The sequence below is a fragment of the Hyla sarda genome, chromosome 10 (assembly GCF_029499605.1).
Source record: "Hyla sarda isolate aHylSar1 chromosome 10, aHylSar1.hap1, whole genome shotgun sequence".
Lineage (NCBI taxonomy): Eukaryota > Metazoa > Chordata > Amphibia > Anura > Hylidae > Hyla > Hyla sarda.
The window spans coordinates 43,701,402-43,727,855 of record NC_079198.1 but is presented as its reverse complement, the minus strand read 5'-3'; the positions used below and the strand labels follow the sequence as shown (position 1 = coordinate 43,727,855).

Sequence of the window (26,454 nt, the reverse complement as noted above, 5' to 3'; positions counted from 1 at the left end):
GATAGGGGATAAGTGTTAGATCACGGGGGGTCGGACCTCCCGCGATTTCCCGAATGGTGCCACGGCTCCCTGCATGAAATGAGCATTTTCAACCACTGCATGAAGCAGCGGCCGACACGCCCCCTCCATGCAGTTCTATGGGAGAACTGGAGCTCTGCTTTTGGCAATCTCCGGCTCTGCCATACAACTGCATGGAGGGGGCGTGTTGGACGCAGCTTCGTGCTGTGATAGAAAACACTTGTTTCATTCAGGGAGCCGAGGCACCATTCGGGAAGTCGCAGGAGGCCCCAGCGGTCGGAACTTCTGCGATCTAACAGTTATCCCCTATACTTAGTATAGGGGATAAGTTGTACATCCCGGAGTTATCCTTTAAGCATAGATATAAGCAGCCCACAGGACACATCATTGTTGAGTCATGCTGCTATTTTGAAGCTGAACCTGCATATATTCAGCTTTAAAATCATTGTGCACACTTGCACCATTACTGTTTATCTGTTTAACTGGAGGTACACTTTTTTTGTGCACATCTACCATACAAAGAGAAACTATGGGGGGAAATTATCAACACACGTGTTGAGAAATGCCTGTTGACAGTCAAATCTGTCTTTGCAGATGCACCAACCAAGACCTGGCTTACAAAACTGCCTTTGAACAGCATGTTTATGTGTAAATCACACATTTTGGTGCAAAAGTCATAGAGTAGGGAACTGACAAAGGGATGTACTGATGTAAAAAAAATCACAGTGAGGACATGCTAGGAGTTGTAGTTTTGCAACAGCTGGAGAGTCATAGGTTGGTGCTTGCCACTCTAACATGTATTTCTCTATATGGTACACAGCTACAACTCCCAGCACGCCCTGAGTTTAAAAATAAGTTACCCTCTTTTCCCATTTTACAAAAAGAAAAAAAAATTAAAACAATTAAACAAATAAACATTTGTTATGGCTGTATGCGGAAATGGTACCATAAAGTGAACAGCATAAACACAAAAAAAAACTAATGTCCAAAATTGCGACATCATAGTCCAAAAAATGCAAAAACAAAATGTCACATATACACAAAAAAGGTACTGTTAAAAACTACAGATCATGATGTGGAAAATAGGCACTCATACAGCCCCGAATATGGAAAAATAAGAACGTTATAGGGGGACAGCAATGCAGCACTTTACAGAGCCACTTTTTCTTTTAGTGTAAACTTGGCTGTGCTGAGATAATTTCCTCTAGATGTCTATTGCTTAGACAAATTTATAATATACTGTGTGCCATTTCATAAATTTGGTGCATGTCAGCAGTTTCACAGTAGAAAATTATTGACTGTAAAACGCGTCCACCACAGACAATAATGATAAATTCCCCCCTATATGTTTTGCAGAAATCCAAATATGAATTACTATCATTACCATTTATATTGCTTTTGGAATAGTGCTATACAATATGTTGCACAAACTGTATACCAAATATGAGGTGGTTGTATTATATACTATGTGTGGTGAGGGACAATGAAAACAAATTTTTATTTTTAAACTGCATGCATTTTATATATCATGTATGATGGACAAGTGGGCAAATGTAACTTAGGTAAGTGAACAAAAAAATTATCATATCCTGGCTGATTATCTGCACTTAGAGAAGCAGAACCAAAAATTACATTTGTAGGTAAAAGATTTGATACACAGTGTTACATGCAATGAAATTTAACGAATGGGACAGTTCTGGTGTTTCTTTACTGAGCAATACATAGCTTTATTTAGCACTTATAAAAATTACATCCCATATTTTGCCCTTTCAGAAGTTGATTTTTGCATTGAGGGATCTTTCCTGCTTTATAGTAAACATGCTCAAACGACAATCTTATTAGTGGAACATTTTGAACATCTTTTCTTCACAGCAAAAAGAACTTAAGATGTATAATTACTTAGTACAAGTCTCAGCATGGCTGAAGTACAGTACTGAAGTAAACAACACACAGTGAAGGGGAACCAAACAACAACACATTTAAATGTGGAGAACTCATAGAAGACTGTAAATGTATCTCCTTGGACCATATGTCATATTTAATTATTATCCTGAAAGAAACTTTTTCACTGCCATCTACCGTTCAGATTTAACACGGTAGCGTAGCACAAGGTATGCTAGGAGGCGGAGTCCAATAAAGAAACCTCCTAGTACAAGAAAGTCAACATACAGTTTTGCATCCTCAACATCAAGTTGTTGCAAGACATGATGAGGATCTCGGAATGTGCAGGGTTCTTCATTGCATTGTAATTCAGCACGGTCCATGCCATAAATAGTCAAGATAACTCCTTCAAACCCATATCTGTAAAATAAAAGCAACTTTAAACAACTTTATGCAAGTTATGGAGTACAAGATACTGTATACTGATGGGGTCATATACAGTATCTCACATAATTGAGTACATCCCCCCCATATTTATTTTAAATATCTTATTATATCTTTTAATGTAACAGCACTGAAGAAATGACACTCTGCTACAATGTAAAGTAGTGAGTGCACAGCCTGTATAACATGTTTATATGTTTATTGATGCCGTCCCCTCAAAATAACTCAAAGCCATTAATGTCTTAACCTTGGCAACAAAAGTTAATACACCCTTAAGTGGAATTGTCCAAATTGAGTCAAAAGTGTTAATATTTTGTGTGGCCATAACTATTTTCTAGTACTGACTTGAATCTCTTGGGCATGGAGTTAACCAGAGCTTCACAGGTTGTCACTGGAGTCCCATTCCACTTCTCCATGATGACATTGTAGAGCTGGTGGACGTGACCTTGCACTGCCCTATTTTCCATTTGTGGATGCCTTATAGATGCTCAATAGGGTTTATCATCTTTACCCTCAGCTTCTTTAGCAAAGCAGATGATGTGTTAGAAGATGTGTTTGGGGCTGTTATGTTGGAATACTGCACTGCACTAGTCACTGAAGGGAGGGGATCATGCTCTGCTTCAGTATGTCACAGTACATGCTGTGATTTATGTTTCCCTTAACAGAGGCGGTTCTAGACTTTTTGAGGCCTTAGGCGAAATCTGAGGCCCCCGAAGCAGGCGATATTAAAATTTACTGTATAAATTGCATATTTTAAGGCAAACTTTAATTTATATCATAGGCTTGCTATTCACAGCTTATTATCGGCTGCATACTACAGAGGAAATATTTTCTTTTTGGATTTCTTTTCTGTCACGACCAAAATGCTCTCTGCTGACACCAGTGTAGTAACAAGGATTGTCAGCTCACCCGATCCTCCGCATGGCAAGAAAACCTCCAGTTCAGGAAGAAAAGTGCAGGTGCCAGCGGTGTAATAAACTTCACCTTTATTTGTAATCCATATAAAACTTCGACATTGGCGTCTCAAAATGCAAACGATAAAACCTTCTGAATAAGCAACATGACGCATTTCAGGTCATGTGACCCTTCAACAGATGCAAGTTGCATCTGATGAAGGGTCACATAACCTGAAACGCGTCATGTTGCTTATCCAGGAGGTTTATTCATTTCCATTTTGAGACGCCAATTTCAAAGTTTTATATGGATTACGAATAAAGATGAAGTTTATTACACCGCTGGCTCCTGCACTTTTCTTCCTTAATTTGCAAATCTGTTTAAGTTTCTAGCGTCAGTTGATTTAAAAAAGAAAAAAAAAGTTTTTCACAGGAGTACCTGCCTTTCACCGCTAACTACATGATGGCACAGTCAGATATATAACTCATTGTGGTAGCCCTTGGGGTGTATGGTAGTTGGGGTGTTGTTTCGGTAGATGAGGGGTTAAGGCTAACCCTATTGTTCGTGATGCCAGGCTGAGGGCTAGTATGCTGAGGTAATTCTCCGGCCTATCGCCGCCCTTCCCAGTAACGATAGGTGCATGCATAAAATGACTGAAGGTCCACAAGGTAGTTGAACTTGGATAACTTTACTTAAATGCTTGCGGTACATCCAATGCACAATAACAGTTTCATTCGAACAGTCTCTATATAGTTCAGTGACTGACAGTTGTTGCGGACCTTGAATTGTAGTATAAGTCTCTGAATTTAGCGTTAATTTTGAATATCCGTCCGGATTTAGGGGATAGATAAGGTCCGGTGATCTTGCAGAGTGCTTAGACTCACGGTTTAGAAGGGATCAGCCGTCGACCGCAAGGCTAGGGCCTAAATTGACAGCAGCGTAAAACCTTCCCTGTCAACAGCCCATGAGGAAAGAGAGCTAACAATGGCTGCCGCTCCCTTATATGGGTAGGGGCGGGGTTGTTCTGATTGGTCCGAATATCTGTCATTCACTGTCACAAAGAATGATGGGTGCAATACGTCACAGGGTCCTCCAAAGGTCCTTAAGCAAAAACCATAGAGTTTACCTGATCACGTGACCCGCAGGTCCTGCTACGCTCCGTACAGGTAATTAACTAATTATATACATTTATACAATCCTTTATATATAAATCCTAAATAATTACTAGATAACTAATACCTAGATGAGAGGTAACCAGGGGTGGACTAGACAATAAGGACCCCACGTCCTAGGGACTCTGGCTATGGGGACCTATGCACACAGGTACCGGATAGGATGCGGTACCGGGAAACCACATAATCATATAGTGAGCGGTGAAAGGCAGTTAAAAAATAGCAACTGGTCCGTTTATAAGCCACACACTTTACCTTTTTTTGCCCCCTGCTTGGGTAAGGCTGAGGCCTCTTAGATTTATTACAGAAATAGCACAGCAGCTCAGAGTATTTCTGGAGGGAACTGTAGTGAGTCAGAATGTCTGCTTCACTACAGTTCCTGCCAGAAATACTCTGTGCTGCTGGGAAGCCTACTCCATGTTCTACCTACCTTTCACCGCCCCCTACCACAAAATAAGGGTAAAACCAATGATAACTTTCAACATTGTGTAGGTGTATGTATCAGCGTATGTTCCAGCAGCACTTCAAAATGAGTAAATTATTACACGTCAACTTAAAATAGAGTTAAATTAAAGCGGTACTCCGGTGGAAATTTTTTTTTTTTTTTTAAATCGCAATGGGGAAACAGTGAGCCGCAGTTCCTGAGTCCCCACCTGAAAACAGGAAAATAAATGGAATAAAAAACGAACACATCCCTAAATCTAGGAAAATAATAAAACATAAGACCTGGTCTGGAGAGAACTCCAGACCGTGTCTACCTCCTTAGACACTAAGCTAAAACTGATTAGCTCAGGGCCTGGAAGCGGGTATATCCTGCTGGGAGCCGACTTTTTTGTTGCCATAGTGTCACACCTCCTAGAGACAGCAGCATACACCCACGGTCTGTGTCCCCCAATGGATCCTTCGAAAAAGAGATTTTACGGTAAGCATAAAAAATCTCCTTTTTCAAATCAACTGGTGCCAGAAAGTTAAACAGATTTGTAAATTACTTCTATTAAAAAATATTAATCCTTCCAGTACTTATCAGCTTCTGTATACTACAGAAGTTCTTTTCTTTTAGAATTTCTTTCCAATCTGACCACAGTGCTCTTTCCAGAGCAGTATCAAATCCATCCTGCTCTGAACAGTTCCTGACATAGATAGCACTGTGGTCAGACAGAAAGGAAATTCAAAAAGAAAAGAACTTCCTTTGGAACATACAGCAGCTGATAAATACTGGAAGAGTAAAGATTTTTTAATAGAAGTAATTTACAAATCTGTTTAACTTTCTGGCGCCAGTTGATGAAAAAAAAAAAAAAAAATTCCACCGGAGTACCCCTTTAACTCTTTTTTTTTTTTTTTGTCTTAAGTTCAGCCTAACTTCCAAATGGCTGGAGATATTTTGATCAACTGAGTATAGTAGAGTTAAATTAAATTAATCTCTGAAGTCTCATTGAAGTCTATGGGACATTAAATACATCTCCTGATCATGTTACTCTTGGGCTGCAGAGATTGCCTGGAACTTTTAAATATATTACCAACTGTCCAGCAGGCACGTACAGAGAAAAATTAGTGCAGGGGATGGGATTTGAGGATGCAGTGGTGTCGCTAAGGGGGAGCCAGAGGGGCCATGACCCCCCCCCCCCCCCCCCTACATAATACTGCATCCCTTCCAAATGTAATTTCCCCCTGGGCCGGACTGTCTGACTGCCTACCTCCTGGTTCAGATCAACAGGCGTAGAGCTTGCTGGGAGCAGATGTGCCCCACGAATGGCATGCATGTCTGCTCTTAGCCACTAAGGTGTCCCTGCCAACTGCTTGTGGGGTGAAGTTTCCCACACTGCAGCGGTATGGATAGTCAGCGTGTCCTACCTGAGCACTGCCTCCTACCCCCCTACATCCCCGGCACCTTATCAGCAGGATCTCCCCAGCGGGCGCAACTCAGGAGGTTGAGTGGACAGGATCGGGGGTATTTTTTATAGATGGATTTATATATGATTTGTGTATGTATGATGTGTATATATGCATGATGTGTGTATGATGTATGTATGTATATATGTATGATATGTGTATGTATGATGCATGAGTATATATAATGTGTGTATGATGTGTGTGTATATATGACGTATGTATATATGATGTGTGTGTATGATGAGTATATATGATGTATGTATGATGTGTGTACAGTCGGGAAAAAAGTTTTTAGTCAGTCACCAATTGTGCAAGTTCTCCCACTTAAAAAGATGAGAGAGGCCTGTAATTTTCATCATAGGTATACTTCAACTATGAGAGACATAATGAGAAAAAAAATTCATAAAATCAAATCGTCTAATTTTTAAAGAATTTATCAGCAAATTATGGTGGAATATAAATATTTGGTCAATGACATAAGTTCATCTCAATACTTTGTTATATACCCTTTGTTAGCAATCACAGAGGTCAAACATTTTCTGTAAGTCTTCACAGGGTTTTTACACACAGTTGCTGATATTTTGGCCCATTTCTACATGCAGATCTCTTCTAGAGATATATAGTTATCACTATATATGAGAAACAAATGTTGCTAGCATGAAGCCAAACCGTGACTGACTTGAGAACTTGGGAAGCAGAGCAAGGTTATTATGACACTGCAACACCTGAGAAACCAACACGATGCCAATATGGCAGCCTAATGCAAATCATAGACCAGATGCAGTGGCGTAGCGGGGGCCCCCCCGTCTAGGCTGGGGCCCCTTAGCCCCGGATTATCACTGGCGCTTTGGAGCACCTGCTCCAGGCCCCCGCGCGCCCAGTGAAGAAGGGGGCCCCCGACCCTGCCGCCACAGGATCGGGCCCCCCGTTGCTAGGGGGCCCGCGGGGCCCCCATTGCCACTCCACTAAGACATACCGGCCTCCCCCCGCCAATCCCCCCCGCAGGCACCTCCCAGCCTTCGGCGTGCAGCCTGTGCGGCTGCGTCATCACGTCAGTGAACACGTGACGTGGTGCCAGCTGAGAGCGCGGGAGATGAGCGCCCACCGGCAGTTTTCCAGCGCCAGGCCTACTGCGGCCGTACAGGTACCCCCCCCCGGCATGGCCTCCCTCCCACTACAACTACCAGCATGCCCGGAGAGCCTTTGGCTGTCCGGGCATGCTGTGAGTTGTAGTTTTGCAACAGCTGGAGCCACCCAGGTTGGCAAACACTGCTTTAGGGCCTAACCCAGTGTTTCCCAACCAGGGTGCCTCCAGCTGTTGCAAAACTACAACTCACAGCAGGCCAGGACAGCCTCTGTCTATGGTCATCCTCATCTTGTAATATACTACTAGGTCTGTACTCTGTATTCTGCTGGTGAGGTCACTGTGTACATTACATTACTTATCCTTTACTGATCCTGAGTTATATCCTGTAGATCTTTTATTAAAAAATATAAAACATTACAAAAAGAATAAACATCATCATAACAATAATACAAACAACATACACCTGTATAATATATACAATAATGAGTCCATATTAGTCCAAAAATGTCCAACCAAGTATCTTCTGGTCCAGCCTCATTCTCACCAAACACACCGCTATAATAACAACAACTACTAAACACTCTACAATAAAAATAATACTTACAGTAATAATAATAACAACAATAATAACTAAAAACTGGTCCGGTTGCATTTCACCACCCAAAATAATAAATATGTGTCAAACCACCAACAAACACCGCAAACAGAAAAACAGAATATACAATTTTTTTTTTTTTTTTTTAAATTTATTTATTTATTTTTTGGCCCTGAGCTGGTCCCGCATCCCATGCCCCCAGTACATGATAACAGACGTCCATGAACCAGTCCAGGATTTTACTTTATTTATTTTTTTAAATAAAAAGTCCCACACAGAATCCCCCCTCCCCCCATCTACCCACCACCCAACCTAACACTAAACCCCAACACAACACAACCCCTAGAAAAAAAAAATACAATATATATACATATATACACATATACATAAATGTAAAAACAAATATATACAAAATAATACAAACTATACAAACCAAACAACAAACAACAATAAGGCTTTTCAATCACACAAACCCCTAAAGCTCAAGTTCAGTGCCTGCAAGCCCTATATCACCATATATCTACAGCACAAAACAAAAAGACTCATGTGCCAGCATCAGCCCACCACCACTAAGGCACTTTAAAGGCAGAGCCCCTCCACAGACGAGAGGCCCTGCCAGCACCCAGCCTCTCGTACTCCAGAGAACGCACCTTCACCAGGTCACCAAGAATGTTCCTAACCACCTCACCCACAGGGAGGATTTTACGCTGCGTCGACACTAAACACCGTGCGTTCCACGTGTAATACCTGACCACTGAGCTGACTAGGAATAAAGTGCACCGGTCCCAGCCTCCAAGGTTTCTGAATGCCCCATAGGCCCATTCCGCATAGGAGAGACTGGCCAGCCGAGGCCAACCAATGGAAGCGCCCACCCTGTTGTAAACCTCTGTGTTAAAGGGACAATGAAGCAGAAAATGCTCCATGCTTTCCAGCATGCCTCCACACTCTTCGCGGGGACATCCCCGGTCATCAGAGCTCCTGCACTTCAGATTGTCCCTCACACACAGTTTCCCATGGAAACAGCGCCAAGTCAAGTCCCAAAACTTCAAGGGGATCCTGATAGAATTCAAAAGCTCTAAACCCACCTCCAGATCCCGACTTGGGCAGTCCTTGAGCGCCAATGGCCTCTGGAAATGAGAAGACAGGACCCTCTTGTCAAGGAATTTCCTCGACAGAGTCCTAATCTCCCACATCCCCAGACCCCACCGACGAATAACCTTCAGAACCAGGGTAGCATAAGCCGGGAGATGTCCGTGTGGTGTGCGAAGATCCTTCACTTGCCCTCCTGTCTCCCATTCCTGGAAGAAAGGCCGAAACCATCCCCTACAGGAGGATACCCACGGAGGAGCCCTCTCTGACCAGAGGTTTGCTATATTGGTCTTAAGAAAGGTATTCACTAGGAACACCACAGGGTTGACCATACACAACCCCCCTAGTCTCCTCGTACGGTAAGTAACCTCCCTCTTCACTAGGTTCAGTCTATTCCCCCATAACATTTGGAAGAACACACTGTAGACCCGGGTCCAAAGAGGTTCTGGCAACATGCATACACTGCCCAGATATATCAGCAAAGGGAGCAGGAAAGTTTTCATCAGGTTAACCCTTTCCAGGAGGGTCAAAGACCAACCCTTCCACTGATCTACCTTCTGAGCGGCGATCTTAAGCCTGCTGTCCCAGTTTTGTTTGGGGTAATCCCCGTGACCAAATTCGATGCTGAGGACTTTTGCGGATTCCTGGGGCTCTGGAAGGGCGTCCGAGAGGTTAAAATCAGGATCTCCCCCTCCCAGCCAGAGACTCTCACACTTATCCTGATTGATCTTGGACCCGGATACCTCCGAGTAGTGGTCCACCTCTGACATCACCCATCTGCCCTCCTCTTGTGAGGAGACAAACACGGTGATATCATCAGCGTACGCTACCGCCCTCAGAGCCGAATCCGGCACCGCCAGGTCCATTCTCACCCCCGCCAACGGTCCACAATCAATCCTTCTAAGGAAAGGATCGATTGCAAACACGTACAGCAAAGGGCTCAAAGGACAACCCTGACGGACACCAGACCCAACCTCAAAAGAGCAGCCAATCCAACCATTCACAAGCGGGAAACTCTCTGCCCCTACATACAAGGTCTTAAGCCAATCAACAAACCCCCCAGGCAGGCCATATCTCAGAAGGACAGACCAGAGGTACTCATGGTTAACCCGATCAAACGCTTTTGCCTGATCCAAGGACAGCAAGTACCCCTTCCAGTGGCCAGCCCTACCCTGCTCCACAGCCTCTCGGACACTGAGCACAGCACTGAATGTACTGCGGCCCGGAACAGAGCAATGCTGAGCCCCCGAAAGGAGCCGGGGTGCAAACTCCACCAGCCGGTTAAACAGCACTTTTGCTAGAATCTTTCTGTCCGCATTGAGAAGTGCTATGGGACGCCAATTCTCAATGTGGGACGGGTCTTTACCCTTTGACAGGATGATCAGCGCTGATCTCCTCATTGACTTTGGCAGAGTGCCCGAGGATAGACACTCATTAAAAACCGCAGTCAAGAGGGGAACCAAAGTGTCCTTAAAGGTCTTATAGAACTCAGATGTTAAGCCATCTGGACCGGGTGACTTCTTGAGGGCAAGCCCATCAATAGCCATCCTGACTTCCTCTTCCCGGATCATCTCTGTCAAAACGTCAAGAGAGGGGTCTACTCCTGGTTCAGGGATGGCTTCAGCCAAGAAAGCTGATACCTTATCTCGATCTAGATCCTTCCTTCCCAAGAGGTGCGAGTAGAAGGATCTGACGACCTCCAGGATCCCTGATCTGGACCTCTTCAAGGATCCCGTACTATCAATCAGTCCTGAGACCACTTTACTACTCACTGACATCTTGCAGTTTCTGTAAGGGTCGGGCCAGCGGTACTTCCCGTAATCCCTCTCAAAAACCAAAGATGCGTGCCTATCGTACTGGCACTTCATCAGCAAGGACTTCACTCTGGAGATATCCTCTCGGCTACCTCCAGTCGAGACAAGGTTCTCAAGTTTCTTCCTCAGGCCCTGATACAAACGGTACCTGTTTAGGCTTCTGAGGCCTGAGAGCTGGCGGAAGAATCTCGCAACCCTTTTTTTGAAGATCTCCCACCACTCTGACTTACTGCTACAAAGGCCCAGCAATGGTACCTGGCTCTGAAGAAAATCCTCAAAGGACTGTCTTATCTCCGCTTCTTCCAAGAGAGACGAATTCAGCTTCCAATAGCCTCTGCCCATCCGGGGGGTCTCTGTGACATTCAGAGAAAACAAAATTAAACAGTGATCGGAGAACTCCACCTCAACAACAGACACTGCTGAAGAGACGGCCTCCTCCTTTAAATAAAACCTATCTATCCTAGACCTACAACTACCCCTATGATAGGTGAATCCCGCGTGGCCTGGGGTGTGCCGGATGTGGACATCCACCAGGCGAGCCTCACTCGCTATGCTATTTAGGGCGACGCTATCATAAGTCAGCTTGTCTCTGGCACCTCCCCTGTCTTGGGGCCTCGTGACAGCATTAAAGTCCCCTCCAAAGACCACCTGCCGACTTGTAAAAAGATAGGGCTTGATCCTCATAAAGAGACACTTCCGGTCCCACTTAGACTGTGGGCCGTAGATGTTAATAAGGCAAAGTTCTTGTCCCTTCATGAGGACATCTAAGATCAGGCACCTCCCCATTTCTAACTCGATAACCCGTCGGCATTCTACCGCTGCGGTAAAAAGGACCGCCACTCCGCTATACGGCTCGGCCCCAAGAGACCAGTAGGAGGGCCCATTCCTCCACTCTCTTTTAGCCTTGTAGATAGATGACATATCTGTTAGCCTGGTCTCTTGCAAAAATAAAATATCAGCATTAATATGGGCAAAAAAATCATAGGCCGCAAATCGAGCCGTATCTGACTTTATGCTGGCGACATTAATGGATGCCAGAGTCAACGGAGAGGGTGCCGCCATCAAGGGTGATTGAGTTAGACAGCTTTCTTTTTCCCAACATCCTTCCCATCCACCCCACCACCCTCCTCATCAGATGATGGTTTACCCCTTTTTAGTGAGATGGATGTGTCCATTTTCCCTTTATTTACATTTTCCTCGTCCCCTGACTCTGAGCCAGTCCCCCCCCCTGAAGACATAGGTTCCCCAGGGAGAGAGGACTCAGGGTCCCCTGTGGGCCCCACCGCAACATCCGGAACCTCACCCCCAGCCTCCTCCTCCGAAGAGGAAATGTCGCGGAGGGCTCGGAACCGGTTGGAGAGACCAATCAGAGGGGGTTCAGTTGTACCTTCCTTTGGCATCTGGCGGGTGGGAGAAGATTTTAAATCTCCCTTTTTCTTATTCCTCCGAGTACCCCGCTTTGTTTCTGCCCATCTCCCTCTGTCCTCATCCGCGCTCTCACCATGGGAGGACAGCGAGGAGACAGTATCCTCCTCTTTGTGGATCCTTCCAGTCTCCTCATCCAGTTCACTATCCCCCAGGGCCTCAGCAGTAACACTGGTCGCAGGGACAGGATCAGAAGCCACCTCAGCTGGCTGATGCTCCTGGGACTCCTGAATCTCCCTATCCCTTTGACGCTTCTTGAGACGCCTCAGTTGGGCAGGCGTCTTCTGCTTATTTTTCTTCCATGGCCCCTGCATCCGCGCCAGCCATCCCCCCAGCAGAGTTCACCTCATGGCTTACCCCCACTGGGGCAACAACTGCGTTGACAAAGGAACGAGGGCAGCGACTGAATGGGTGACCTAAGTCACCACACAGGTGACACCTAATCTCTGCACAAGATGCAGCGAGATGGCCTATTTCCCCACACAGAGTGCACTTCTGCACAGTGCAATTGGCACTAAAATGTGTGGGGTCACCACATCTGTGACAGAGCTTCGGCTGACCCTGGTAGAAGATCTGGATACGATCCCTTCCGAGGAAGGTCGCAGATGGTATATGGGTAACGGTGTTTCCTGAAAGCTTAAGCTTGACCATAAACGTCCAGGCCCCTGACCAGATGCCATATTCATCCCTGTTCTTTTTTGGGACCTCCACCACCTCTCCATACCGACCTAGCCACGTCATGATGTCAATACAAGAAAGTGATTCGTTACGGGTTAAAACGGTCACTTTCTTGACATTGTTTTGGCGAGACACCGCCTGAATGGCAAAGTCTCGCCAGCCGGGCTCATTCTTTACCAGCTCATAATTCGACCAGAAGAGCTCAAGCCCCTCTGGCCGAACAAAGCTGATATCGAACTCAGGGGTACCATAAGGATGTATCAAGGCGTAGATGTCAGCTGCCTTAAAGCCCAACTTCAGCAGAAGCTCAACAACTTTAGATCTTGGAGGACATGTATCACTGCCTCTCCACCTCAGCCGGACCACATTCCTTCGGAGACCACCTGGCCCAGCTGTTGGGAGGGACCACACAGTATCCCCCCCCTCTTTCCTCTCGGAAGGCTGAAAGACCATGTCTTTCTATCCAAAAGGATAGATCAACCTCCCTACCCTCTACATTGATTGATCTCTCCCCTCTCCTTAAGGCCCCCAGGAGATGCTGCTGCAAATTTCCCCCCCCAGAGCCAGAAGACGAGGAAGGTGCCCCCCTCCCCAGCGGTGACATTTGCGTAGCTGCGTACCGGTGCTGCCACCACTAATCTGTGCCCCTTCCCCACCCTCCTCCACATAATCCATACTCACACCATTATTGCCTGTTTTAGCTGATGTGCCCCCCATACCTCCACCCGTGCTACAGCCCATACTACAATTCACTCCAACATTAACCTCCTCATTCATACTGGCTGGACCGGTGCGTTCTGGTGCAGATAGTGTACCATCAGCATCACTGGGTACCAGAGCTGGAGCCACCACCACAGGACAGGTCACCGGTCCTTTATACAAGGACCGTGAAGCCTGCCTAGCCTGTTTATTAGTGGCCCCAGCCCTGTTTTTACTGGTACCCTCCGCCTCATCAGTACTGGAGTTTTCTGCTCCTGGGCGCCGCTGTTCTGGATAAGCGGCGCCAATACAAAATAAAGGTTTTAGTCCAGTCTTTCTGGGAGGCGAAGACATCTTGGCCCCAGCAGCTCTTTCACGATGACACCGCTGCTGCAAAGGAACAGCAGTGCCAACGCTCAGAGCCACCGGAGCTCCCGCAGCTGACTCTGGCACAAAGCCGCCCCCCCCAGCCCAATGTGCCAGAGCCATCCATGCCCATCGCTGGGCAAATATCACTGTCCGACCTCACAGCCGATACATTGTCTGCTCCACCACTGTTACTACAAACAGCGATGGAGCTCACCGCCACACTAGACTCCATACTCTCCCCACTCTCCTGCACTGAGTCCACAGCAGAACTCAGGCTGGGCTGAGAAATGGGGTTCACACAGTGAGCTGACCCTGCGGCCAGTCCGGGGGGCTCAGGGAGGGGGGTATATACAAATGTTACCTGCTCCTGGAGCTTGGTCTTCTTTAGCTTCTTTTTCCTTCCCCCAGGTGCCTCCTCTGGTAACTCATCCCCAAACGTGAAGTCCTGGAGGCGACCTGGGGACTCCAGGAGCTGGATCTGGGCCATCAGCGCCCCTCCCTGGTGACTGGTGCTGCTCTCATCCCCCGAACCGCCAGAGCCACGGCCAGATGACATCGCCACTTGCCCTGCAGGGAGCCCACTGTATGGGGTCAGATGTTGCAGACCCCCGGGTGGATTTGGCTCAACATTATCGGCCTCCGCAGCGTCTCCTTCCTCCTCCACCCATGGCTGAAGCCCCCTCAGCCGTATCTGCTTCTCTCTCTCCATTGTATGAAAGCGGTCTTCATTTAAAAGTTTTTCCCTAAATGGCCTGCTGTTCTCTAAAATAAAAGTTCTCTTCTTCTCCAGTATCCTTATTTCATTTTTCAGCTGTTTAATCCGGGCTGACAGCTCAGCTTTCTGTCGTTTGGCCGCAGTTTCCATCAGGGCTTTTGCTTCCCGTACCTCCTCCTGGAGCCTATACAAGCTGCCCCTTGCTTCCTCATATCCACGGATGTGTTCTGCCACACGAGAGTTATGGGGGACTCCAGACTCCCGGGCCCTAGGCATCCCCCAATCCTCCTCCACACATCCGTGGGCATTTAGCTTTGCTCCAGGAGGAGTATCACAGTCCACATTGTCAGGCCTTGTTGTCACAGTACCTGTGCTTCCGGAACTTCTTGCACTTGTAGTCCCACAACTTGCAGGGCCAGCCTTGCGGCTGCTCTTTGTCTCTACGGGTTCAGGGGTGGCTGGAGATGCATCGCCGCACCTCCTGGCAGAGCGCCTCAACCCGGAGACCTCTGATGCACTTCCTGACGCTGGTCCCTCCACACCTGGTCGCTGGCTCCCCCTGCCCCCCGCGGACCTGATTTGGGGGGCAGGTGTTGGGGTTCTCCTCTCCTCGCTCATGCCTGAACACACGCTCTCCCTCTGGGGAAGGAAGAACGTTGTCCGGCACAGATGACACGGCAGAGCTCAGAGCGCACACACACCAAACAATCCAGCAAACGACTTCCTCCACACTCAGCAGACTCACAGGAAGATGCTCCCTCTAGTGGCCAGACTCCAGAGCTGTACTCACTACTCTGCTGGTGAGGTCACTGTGTACATACATTACATTACTTATGCTGTACTGATCCTGAGTTATATCCTCTTTAGGCCCGAGTTCGGTGCCTGTAAGCCCTTCATAACTTTAACATCTGAAACAAAACAAAAAGCTATGGTACACATGCATTAGCCCACCACCAGGAAGAAGGATGGTAATCCTGATACATACAAAATGTACATTCTTTCCCTAACTCCACCCTACCTCTCTCCCGCACCGTTTTGCGTTATCCACGCTTCTTCCGGTTCCGGTTGTGGAACCGGAAGAAGCGTGAATAACGCGAAACGGTGCTGTTGTTCCTGACAGCCGCTCCCAGTCTCCTTGCCAGGAGCAGCTCCCCCTCCCTGCACCCGGGTGTTTTTGATATTGTTTCTTATGGAACCCTGAAGACGCTAATAAAGCATATCCAATTTTCTACGGCATGGTGAGTGCGGACATCATTTCCTTCTTCTATTGCGATTTTATCAGGACTGTTACCTGTGTATGTCCAGCACCTTATCTAGCCACACCCGGGAATACTGATTAGATGTCTGCATAGTGGTTTTTCAGCAGTGCCCACCCACTCCTCTCCTACTACTATCCCTAAAAAAAAACTGACCCTACAATCACCCTAACCCTGTCCCTACATCACTGTCCCTAACCAAATCAAGGGTACTCTACCCAAAAGGTCTAGTACCTAGGGCACATCAAAAGAAAACCCTCTCCATAGGAGAGAAGCCCTACTGGTACCAAGACTGCCATACTCCAAAGACCTGATCTTCCCGAGGTCTCCGGTGATGTTCCTACAGACCTCCACCTCGGAGAGGACTTTCCGCTGTGTAGATACTAAACACCGTGCATTCCACGTGTAGTACCTAACCACTAAACTGACTAAGAATAAAGTGCCCCGATCACGGCCACCCAGGGTCCTGAATGCCCCATAAGCCCACTCCGGATAGGTAAGGCCGGCAAGTTGACTCCAGCCGATGGAAGCGCCCACCCGGTTGTAGACCCCTATATTAAAGGGACAATGAAGCAGGAAATGGTCCATGCTTTCCAGCATGTCCCCGCACTCTTCTCGGGGACACCCCCGGTCATCAGATCTCCTACACTTCAAATTGTCCCTCACATATAGCTTCCCCTGAAAGCAGCGCCAGGCCAAGTCCCAAAACTTCTGGGGGATCCTTTTCATGTTTAAAAGATACAACTCCACCCTCAGATCCCGACCTGGGCAGTCCCTGAGCGCCAGAGGCTTCTGGAAGTGGGTCAACAGAACCCGTTTGTCAAGGAACTGCCTTGACTGGGTCCTGATCTCCCACACTCCCAGACCCCACCGACGTATCGCCTTCAGAGTCGGGGTAGCGTAAGCCGGAAGATATCCATGGGGCATACGGAGGTCCTTCACTTGCCCTCCTGTCTCCCATTCCTGGAAGAAAGGCCAAAACCATTCCCTGCAGGAGAGTACCCACGGAGGAGCCCTCTCTGACCAGAGGTTCGAGATGTTAGCTTTCAAGAAGGTGTTCGTTAAGAATACCACAGGGTTTACCATAGATAAACCCCCTAGTCTCCTCGTGCGGTATGTAACCTACCTCTTGACTAGGTTCATCCTGTTCCCCCATAACAGTTGGAAAAACAGGCTGTAGATCCTAGAATAGTAAGCCTCTGGCAAGATACATACGCTGCCCAGATAGATAAACAAGGGGAGCAGGTACGATTTGATCAGGTGTACCCTTTCCCTGAGGGTCATAGACCAACCCTTCCACTGGTCCACCTTCTGAGTGGCATCCTGGAGCTTACCATGCCAGTTTTTAGTGGGATAATCATCCTGGCCGAATGTGATGCCCAGAATTTTTGCTGACTCTTAGGGCCCTGGAATGGTGTCCGGGAGATCAAATGTGGGATCTCCCCCTTCCAGCCAAAGACTTTCACACTTATCCCGGTTAATCTTAGACCCGGATGCCTCCGAGTAGCGTTCCGCCTCGACATCACCACATCAACCTCCTCTCTCGAGGACACGAAAATGGTGACATCATCAGCGTACGCCACTACTCTCTGGGCAACATCCAGCTCCGCCAGACTCATCCCGACTCCCGCCAACGGCCCACAATCTACCCTCCGGACGAAGGGGTCGATTGCGAACACGTATAAAAGCGGGCTCAAAAGGACAACCCTGACGTACTCCGGACCCCACCTCAAAAGAGTGGCCAGACCAACCGTTCACCAGCGGGAAACTCTCTGCCCCTGTATACAAGATCTCAAGCCAATTAACAAAAGTACACGTTAAGCCATATCTCAGGTGGACGGACCAGAGGTAGTCATGGTTCACTCGATCAAATGCTTTGGCCTGATCCAGGGACAGCAAGTACCCCTTCCAGAGACCCGCACTACTCCGCTCCACTGCCTCCCTGACACTAAGGACCGCACTTAAGGTGCTTCGGCCTGGAACAGAGCAGTGCTGAGCCCCCGAAAGGAGCCGGGGTGCAAACTTCACCAGCCGATTAAACAGTATCTTGGCCAGAAGCTTCCTGTCCGTATTGAGAAGAGCTATGGGCCTCCAATTCTCAATCCGGCTAGGATCTTTACCCTTTGAGAGAAGAATCAGGGCTGACCTTCTCATTGACTTCGGCAGAGTGCCCGAGGAGAGACACTCATTGAATACCTCAGTCAAGAGGGGAGCTAAAGACTCCTTAAAGGTCCTGTACCACTCGGATGTTAACCCATCCGGACCTGGCGTCTTCTTGGGGGCAAGCCCCTCGATCGCCAGAGAGGGGTCTACACCTGGCTCAGGAATGGTTTCAGCCAGGAAAGCCGACATCCTGTCTCGATCTAGATCCTTCCTTCCCAAGAGGTGCGAGTAGAAGGATCTGACGACCTCCAAGATCCCTGATCTGGACCGATTCAGAGATCCTGTACTATCGATCAGTCCTGAAATGACTTTACTACTCACTGACATCTTACAGTTTCTGTAAGGGTCGGGCGAGCGGTATTTCCCGAAATCCCTCTCAAAAACCAAAGATGCGTGCCTATCGTACTGACACCTCATCAGCAAGGACTTCACTCTGGAGATATCCTCCCGGCTACCTCCAGTCGAGACAAGGAGCTCGAGTTTCCTCCTCAGTCCCTGATACAGGCGATACCTGTTCAGGGACCTGAGGCTCAAAAGCTGGCGGAAGAACCCCGCAACCCTCTTCTTGAATATCTCCCACCACTTTGACTTACTACTACAAAGGTCCAATAAAGGTACCTGACTCTGAAGAAAATCCTCAAAGGACTGTCTTACCTCAGCTTCCTCCAGGAGGGATGAATTCAGCTTCCAATAACCTTTACCCATCCGGGGGGTCTCTGAAACATTCAAGGAAAAAGAAATCATACAGTGATCAGAGAACTCCACCTCAACCACGGACACTGCAGAAGAGACGGCTTCCTCCTTCAAATAAAACCTGTCTATTCTAGACCTGCAGCTACCTCGATGATAGGTGAAACCCACGTGGCCTGAGGGGCTCCGGATGTGGGCATCCTCTAGGCAAGCTTCCCTAACTATAGTATTGAGAGCTATGCTATCATAAGCCAACCGATCATTGGAGCCTCTCCTATCTTGGGATCTCGTGACAGTATTGAAATCCCCTCCAAAGATCACCTGCCGGCTTGTAAAAAGAAAGGGCTTAATCCTCATAAAGAAATCTTTACGGTCCCACTTGGTTTGCGGGGCGTAGATGTTAATAAGCCGGAGCTCTTGCCCCTTCATGAGGACATCTAAGATCAGGCACCTCCCCATTTCTAACTCAATAACCCGTCTGCATTCAACAGGTGCGGTAAAAAGGACCGCCACCCCACTATACGACTCAGCCGCAAAAGACCAGTGGGAGGGCCCGCGCCTCCACTCTCTCCTGGCTTTTACCAGGGAGGCTAGATCTGACAACCTGGTCTCTTGTAAAAAGAAAATGTCGGCATCAACACGGCCAAGAAAATCAAAGGCTGCGAATCTAGCCGTATCAGACTTTATGCTGGCACAGTTAATAGATGCCAACGTCAATGGGGTGAGTGCCGACATCATGGGTGATTGAGTTAGACAACCCTAACCCCCTCATTTCTGCTTTTTCTTCACCCCCTCATCCCCAGATGAGGAGGCTTCCTTCTCTTTGGACCGTTTTTTTGATTCTGACAGGTCCATTTTTGAATCCCCATCTCCACCTGGCTCCGGTTTGGCCCCATCCCATGAGGAAATTGCCCCATCAGGACAGGGCCCAGTTCCCCCTGGAGGCTCCCCCACTTCAAGCACCTCATCCTTGAGCCCCTCCTCCAAGGAAGGGGAGGAGATGTCTTCAAGGACAGAGTACCGATTAGACAGATCAATCATAGGGGGGGCAGGTAAGCTTCCGCTTGGGACCTGGTCCGTAGCACAGGGACTAGAGGGCTCCGACCTCTTCTTTCTCCCTTTACTGCCCTTCTTTTTTGGCCTCTCTTCACCCTCCTCATCCACACTTTCATAGTGGGAGGAATCGGAAAGATCGGCCTTGCTGCCCTCTTCTCTACAGATTCTCCTAATTTCCTCATCCAGCACATTCTCCTCCAGGGCCTCAGCAGTTTAAGTACTAACCTCTGGAGCAGGGTCAGAAGCTACCCCTGCCACATGGGAACTCTCCAGTTACCTGCTCCTTCTCCGATTAGCCTCCCGCCTCAGCTTGGCGGGACTTTTCCTCTTCACTGACCCTGTTGCACCTTCACCCACACTCGTGCCCTCCCCAGCTGAAGGAACATTACTGCCGTCTCCAGCCAAGGTGACCGTCGCACGAGCAAAGGCGCTAGGACAACGGCTGAAAGGGTGTCCTAAGACACCACACAGATGACACCTGATCTGCCTACAGGATGCGGCAAGATGACCTACCCCACCGCACAGTGCACAGACCTGCACGGTACAGGCTGCGCTAAAGTGAGTGGGGCTGCCACACCTGTGACAGACCTTGGGCTGCCCCTGGTAGAAAACTTGGATTTTGTCTCTCCCAAGAAAAGCAGCTGATGGGATGTGGGCAACAGTGCTCCCCGAACGCTTCAGTTTGACGGAAAACATCCAGGCCCCAGACCAGATCCCATGTTCGTCATAGTTTTTTTTTGGCATGTCCGTCACATCCCCATATCGGCTGAGCCAGGTCATGATGTCATAGCAAGATAGTGACTCGTTACGTGTCAAAACGGTCACTTTCTTGACCAAATTCTGACGGGATATCGCCTTTACGGCGAAATCCCGCCAGCCGGGCTCGCTTTTCACCACCTCATAGTTCGACCAGAAAAGTTCCAAACCCTCCGGCCGAGCGAAGCTGATGTCAAACTCGGAAGTACCGTAGGGGGGGATCAGGGCAAAGATGTCACTTGCCCTGAATTCCATCCGGAGGAGGAGCTCAACCACCTTACCCCGTGGCGGACACGCATCCTCGCCCCTCCACACTAAACGGACCACATTCCTACGGCCACTTTCCTGCCTGGATGTCGGGAGGGACCAGACCACCTCCCCATTATGTTCTCGGAATGCGCCTAAGCCGTGTCTTTCTATCAAAAAAGACAGGTCAACCTCACCCCTCCCCTCTACCTGGATTGACCTGTCTCCCCTACGTAAAGCCTCCAGGAGGCGCTGTTGCAAGTGACCCCCAGAGCCAGACAGAGGTGGGGATCCCCCTGATCCCCCGGCAGTGACGCTGGCATAGCTTCTGGGAGAAGCAGCCACTACCGGGGGGGGGGGGGGGCAGCCGAACCAGAATCTGATCCAGACCCCAAACCAGCACCCTTATTCTTAACAGAGGTGTCAGCCACCAAACCTCTCTCTGGCATTCCACTACCACCCCTCTCTTCCACTCCACTTGCACCCCTCTCTTGCACCTCACTTGCACCCCTCTCTTGCACCTCACCTGCACCCCTCTCTTGCACTCCACCTGCACCCCTCTCTTGCACTCCACCTGCACCCCTCTCTTGCACTCCACCTGCACCCCTCTCTTGCACCCCACAAGTTCCCCCTCATCCACACTGCTACCACAACTCCTCCCATGCACACTACCATGACTTACACTCTGCACGTTACCATTTTTAGTAAAAAATTTTCACTCACTTTCACTCTTGCCTACACTCTCCCTTGATGTATTAGAGGCTGGGCTGGCTTGGTCTATTGCTCAGTGTACAAGGGTTGCTGGCTTAAGGATCAGCGCTGCACAGCTCCTCCGTTCAGTCTTCTGGGGCACGGACACAGGCTCCGCCCCCTCACACAGCGCCATAGATTTTGGTGGGAGCTGTCCCACCGGATGCACTCCCACCCTGCTTACTGCAGCTGATGGGCGCAGAACCTCCCCCTTCACAGGGGAGAGTCCCGACGCGCCAGAACTGGTACCAACTGTGTTACCTAGGGGACCGCCCCCTGATCCAACAAGGTCCGGCACCCGGACACTCCCCCCCCTCACAGGGGAGTGCCCCGCAGTGCCAGGACCTATACTGCCAGCTTCAGTCGGGGGACCGCCCCCCAAATGGGTAAATCTGCCGCTATTTTCTGGTGCCTGGACACCCTCCCCCCTCACAGGAGGGTGCCCTTTTTTTTCTATAGCACCCACGGCCATTTTGGGTGCACTACTGTATCCCCCATGCTTGCCCCGCTGGGGACCCCCGTGATCTTGCACGCGGCACCCCGTTTGTAATCAGTCCTCGGAGCGCGTTCGCTCTGAGTCTGATTACCGGCGACCACAGGGCTGACGGCGTGTGACGTCACGCCTCCGTCCCCGTGTGACGTCACGCTCCGCCCCTCAATGCAAGCCTACGGGAGGGGGCCTGATAGCTGTTACCCTGTGGACTGATTACAAACTGGGTGCCGCGTGCAAGATCACGGGGGTCCCCAGCGGCGGGACTCCCGCGATCAGGCATCTTATCCCCTATCCTTTGGATAGGGGAAAAGATGTCTAAGCACCGGAGTACCCCTTTAACCTTGACCGGGTAACAAACCCTTGGCAGGATTGGCCAGTTACCATCCACCCCTCTTCCCAACACGTCCCTTCTCCTCCTTTTAGCTGCTGCCTCAAACTTAAGGCTTCTACCTACAGAGTAAAGGGGCAACTATCTACAAGGGGCCAACTATTTAGAGCAGTCTACCTACAGGGGGAAAACTATCTAGGGGTTTCTGCCTACAGGGGACAACTATCTCCAGTGGATCTACCTACAGGTGCCAACTATCTCTTAGGGCTGTACCTACAGGGGGCAGCTATCTACGGGTGTCAACCTACTCGGGGCACTTTTGTTAAGAGGGAAAACTATAGGAACGGACCTGTCGACCTAACTACTATCAGGTTCTCCATGGATGAGTCGTAGCTGGAAATCGTCATCACAGTCTGGGCCGGAGGGAGAAGAAAGAGGAAAGTGAACGACTCCGATCATAGAAGACATCACCTGGGAGTCATAAGATGTAACTGTATGTATGTAATCTCTTATATAGTCTGTAGTGGTAATGATGGGGGTTGTTGTCAGTCACCTGATATAGCTTTATGTAATCACATTATCTGTAGAGGTAATAAAGGGGGTTGTTGTCAGTCTGTTCGTCTAGGAGGTCCTCCTAGACTTAGATTTCAGACTCACAATATTGTTACTGGTATTCCCATTCCGCATGTGCGGGCATGGCTGAGGGTGTGGCAAGGGGTGTGGCTGCAGATACAATTAGGGGGCGTGTCTTCTCCCTCTTTGCTCTCAGCAAAACTTTGGAGGTGTGTATTCTGTGTCCCCAAAACACACACCCCATGTCTTCCCCCCTTTCCAGCACCATGCCTGTTCACCCCCTATCCCAGCACCAGTAGTTGTAGTTTTGCAACAGCTGGAGGGCTGGGAAACACTGACAGATAGATAGATAAGTGTTTACCCAACCAGGGTGCCTCCAGCTGTAGCAAAATTAAAATTCCACGCATGCCCAGACAGCCTTTGGTTGTCCAGGAATGCTGGGAGTTGTAGTTTTGAAACAGCTGGAGGCACCCTGGTTGGGTAAACACTGATAGATATAGAGATAGATAGGACATACCAACACCAAAACAAGAGACCATACAAAAGAAATGTGAATGTAATGAACACACTTTATTGAGGTATAGCAAAAGCCTAAAAACACACAATAAAAAACATATAATGTATGGGTACAACAGGAAAATCAGGCAGAAGAGGAGAGGAGGGTACTGAAACAAGTCCCTGAAATGGGGACTGTGAGTATGAGACTGGATGTCTAGAGGTATGTAATTGGACAGCAGAAGGACAGGACTGCAAATGGTACTGCACCCGTGATTACTGAAATAGAATCACTTCACATGCAGCAAATGCAGTTAATCGACAGAAGTATATATTACCAGTAGTAACTACAGTACAAAGGTACATGGAAACATAGTGTAAAATGGAAACATGGCACAATCAAACAATAACACAAAATGGCACAAAAATAATCCTTTGGAGACAGTTGGCGTAGCCAACACCAGGATGAGAATGTGTTCCATATTCTTCCATAAGGCAAAGTTGTCACACCAGCCAGGTGTGAATAGATGAAGGGATAGATTTCAGCGCTGTCCACAAGCTAGGTAAATGAATAACTTTTATTTACATGTAACGCATTTCAAGGACGCTCCGTCCTTTTCCTCAGACATGCTCAATGTCTGAGGAAAAGGACGGAGCGTCCTTGAAACGCATTACATGTAAATAAAAGTTATTCATTTACCTAGCTTGTGGACAGCGCTGAGATCTATCCCTTCATTTATTCACACCTGGCTGGTGTGACAACTTTGCCTTTGTTTTTTCCCATGCTGCTGCCTAGGCGGGATAAGCTGCAGTCCACATTGGATTATACCACCTCCGAAAGGAGACCATGCATATGAGTGTTGTGCCTCTGTCCTAGCACAACTATCTCTGGTGAGTCCTTTTTATTAAAGGGGCCCCCTTCACTACTTATTCATTTTACACATTGGAGCGCTCTGTTTTCTTTTTCTTCTTCATATTCTTCCATAAGATCTAGTTGTAGCTTCAGATCTGTAGTGCGACAATGTTCTCAAGACCGACCCTGAGAGCCCTTCTACTCCTGGAAGGGACCGATCAACCTCCAGGCTGTCAGGTTGAACATTTGTATGTTGGAGCAGCTGTGAGTGTCCCCTGACACTATTGCTTGCTCTGGGGGAAGCCTCCAAAATTGACCCTGACTTAACTGAATGAGTTGGGTGAACCAAGCTCTTTTGGGCCAATATGGAATGATGGCTATCACAGAGGCTTGGTCCTGCCTGATTTTCATCAATAGCCTCGGGATCAAGGAAATAGGAGGGAAGATGTAGGCCAGCCTGAACCTCCAAGGAATTGACAGAGCATCTACCGCCAAGGGATTGTCCTCCCTGTGGAGGGAACAGAATCTATCCACCTTGGCGTTGAACCTCGTTGCCATGAGATCGATCTCTGGCATGCCCCACCTGAGCGTGATCTGATAAAAGATCTCTGGATGGAGAGACCACTCTCCGGTTGGAAGGCCTCTGCTCGGGCGATCTGCTATTACGTTGTGAGTACCCCGGATATGAATGGCCGATAAGTGGGTGAGGTTCAATTCTGCCCAATCCAGAATCACACCTATCTCTCTCAGGAGATTTTGTGACGTTGTGCCTCCCTGTTTGTTGATATATAGGACAGCTGTCACGCTGTCTGACTGGACTCTCACAGCCTTGCCCTGAATATAAGGAGCAAAGTGAAAGAGGGCTAGTCTGATGGCCCGGATCTCTAGGAGATTCGAGGATAAAAACTTCTCCTGAGGAGACCAAGTCCTTTGGACCTTCATGTCCAGAAGATGCGCTCCCCAACCTTCAAAGGACGCGTCTGTGGTAAGTATGATCCAAACGGGTTGTATCAGAGATTTTCCATCCTGAAGGTAAGTCCACCAAAGTAGAGAGGACAGGACTTGAAGAGACAGGGATTGCACAGAATTTTGTCCTCTTGGACTGTGATCCCTCTTGGCTAGTACTTCCGACTGAAGAGGACGTAGGTGCCATAAAGCCCAGGCTACCGCATCTGCGGTTGCAGACATTAGTCCCAACATCTTCATTAAAAAACGGAGAGTTACCCCTCTGGGAACTAAGAGAGATCAGGCTGTGTCCTGTACTCGTAGCTTCCTTTCGGGAGTTAGATGAATAGTCATCGCTACGGAATCTACCATAAAACCTAGGAATCTCACGGATGTGGCTGGTTGGAGATTGGATTTGTTCCAATTGATTATCCAGCCTAGTTGATGCAGAAAGGACTCAGCAGTCTGAATATGTTGGGAAAGGATCGCTTGGGAGGAGGCTTTGAGAAGCCAGTAATCTAGGTAAGGGACTCTACATAGTCCCTGAAGTCTTAGAGCGGCTACCACAGAAATTACTACCTTGGTAAAGGTATGAGGTGCCGAAGAGATCCCAAATGGGAGGGCGACAAACTGATAGTGTCTTAGAACTCCCTGAATTTGAACAGCGATCCTTAAGAATCTTCTGGACCCAGGATGGATGGGGATATGGAGATAAGAATCCTTGAGTTCCAAGGTTGCCAGGAAGTCCCCTGGCATAAGAAGATTGATAACTGAATGAATTGTTTCCATTCGGAAATGCTTCCGTCTGATAGACTGGTTGAAGAATCTTAAGTCTATGATCATCCTCAAAACTCCTGTGGCTTTGGGAACCAGAAACACTGGAGAATAGATGCCCGCCCCCCGCTCTTGAGAGGGAACTTCCTCCAATGCACCCTTCTGGAGATATTCCAAAATCCTTTGTTTGTTGGAAGGTAGAAGTCTGGTTCTTACAAATTTGTCTGGAGGAGTATCCTCCAGATCCACCTTGTAACCTTCTGAAATAATTTGAAGGACCCTTTGCTTTTGGGACCCCCAATAATA

The 26,454-nt window shown here is 48.3% G+C and overlaps 1 protein-coding gene across 4 annotated transcripts in view; it reads right to left on the bottom strand.

The window, feature by feature from the left end:
* Positions 1 to 285: 285 nt before the first annotated feature.
* Positions 286 to 26,454, bottom strand: part of ABCG4 (ATP binding cassette subfamily G member 4) — a 522,357-nt gene continuing 496,188 nt past the window's right edge. For 2 of the 4 annotated variants that reach the window (XM_056543421.1, XM_056543422.1), the window contains exon 15: positions 287 to 2,319. In XM_056543421.1, the coding sequence (XP_056399396.1) occupies positions 2,094 to 2,319 (226 nt within the window). In that variant the 3' untranslated portion in view covers positions 287 to 2,093. Of the gene's footprint in view, positions 2,320 to 26,454 lie in introns of all 4 variants that reach the window. The other 2 variants (XM_056543428.1, XM_056543424.1) reach the window with 2 other exon arrangements.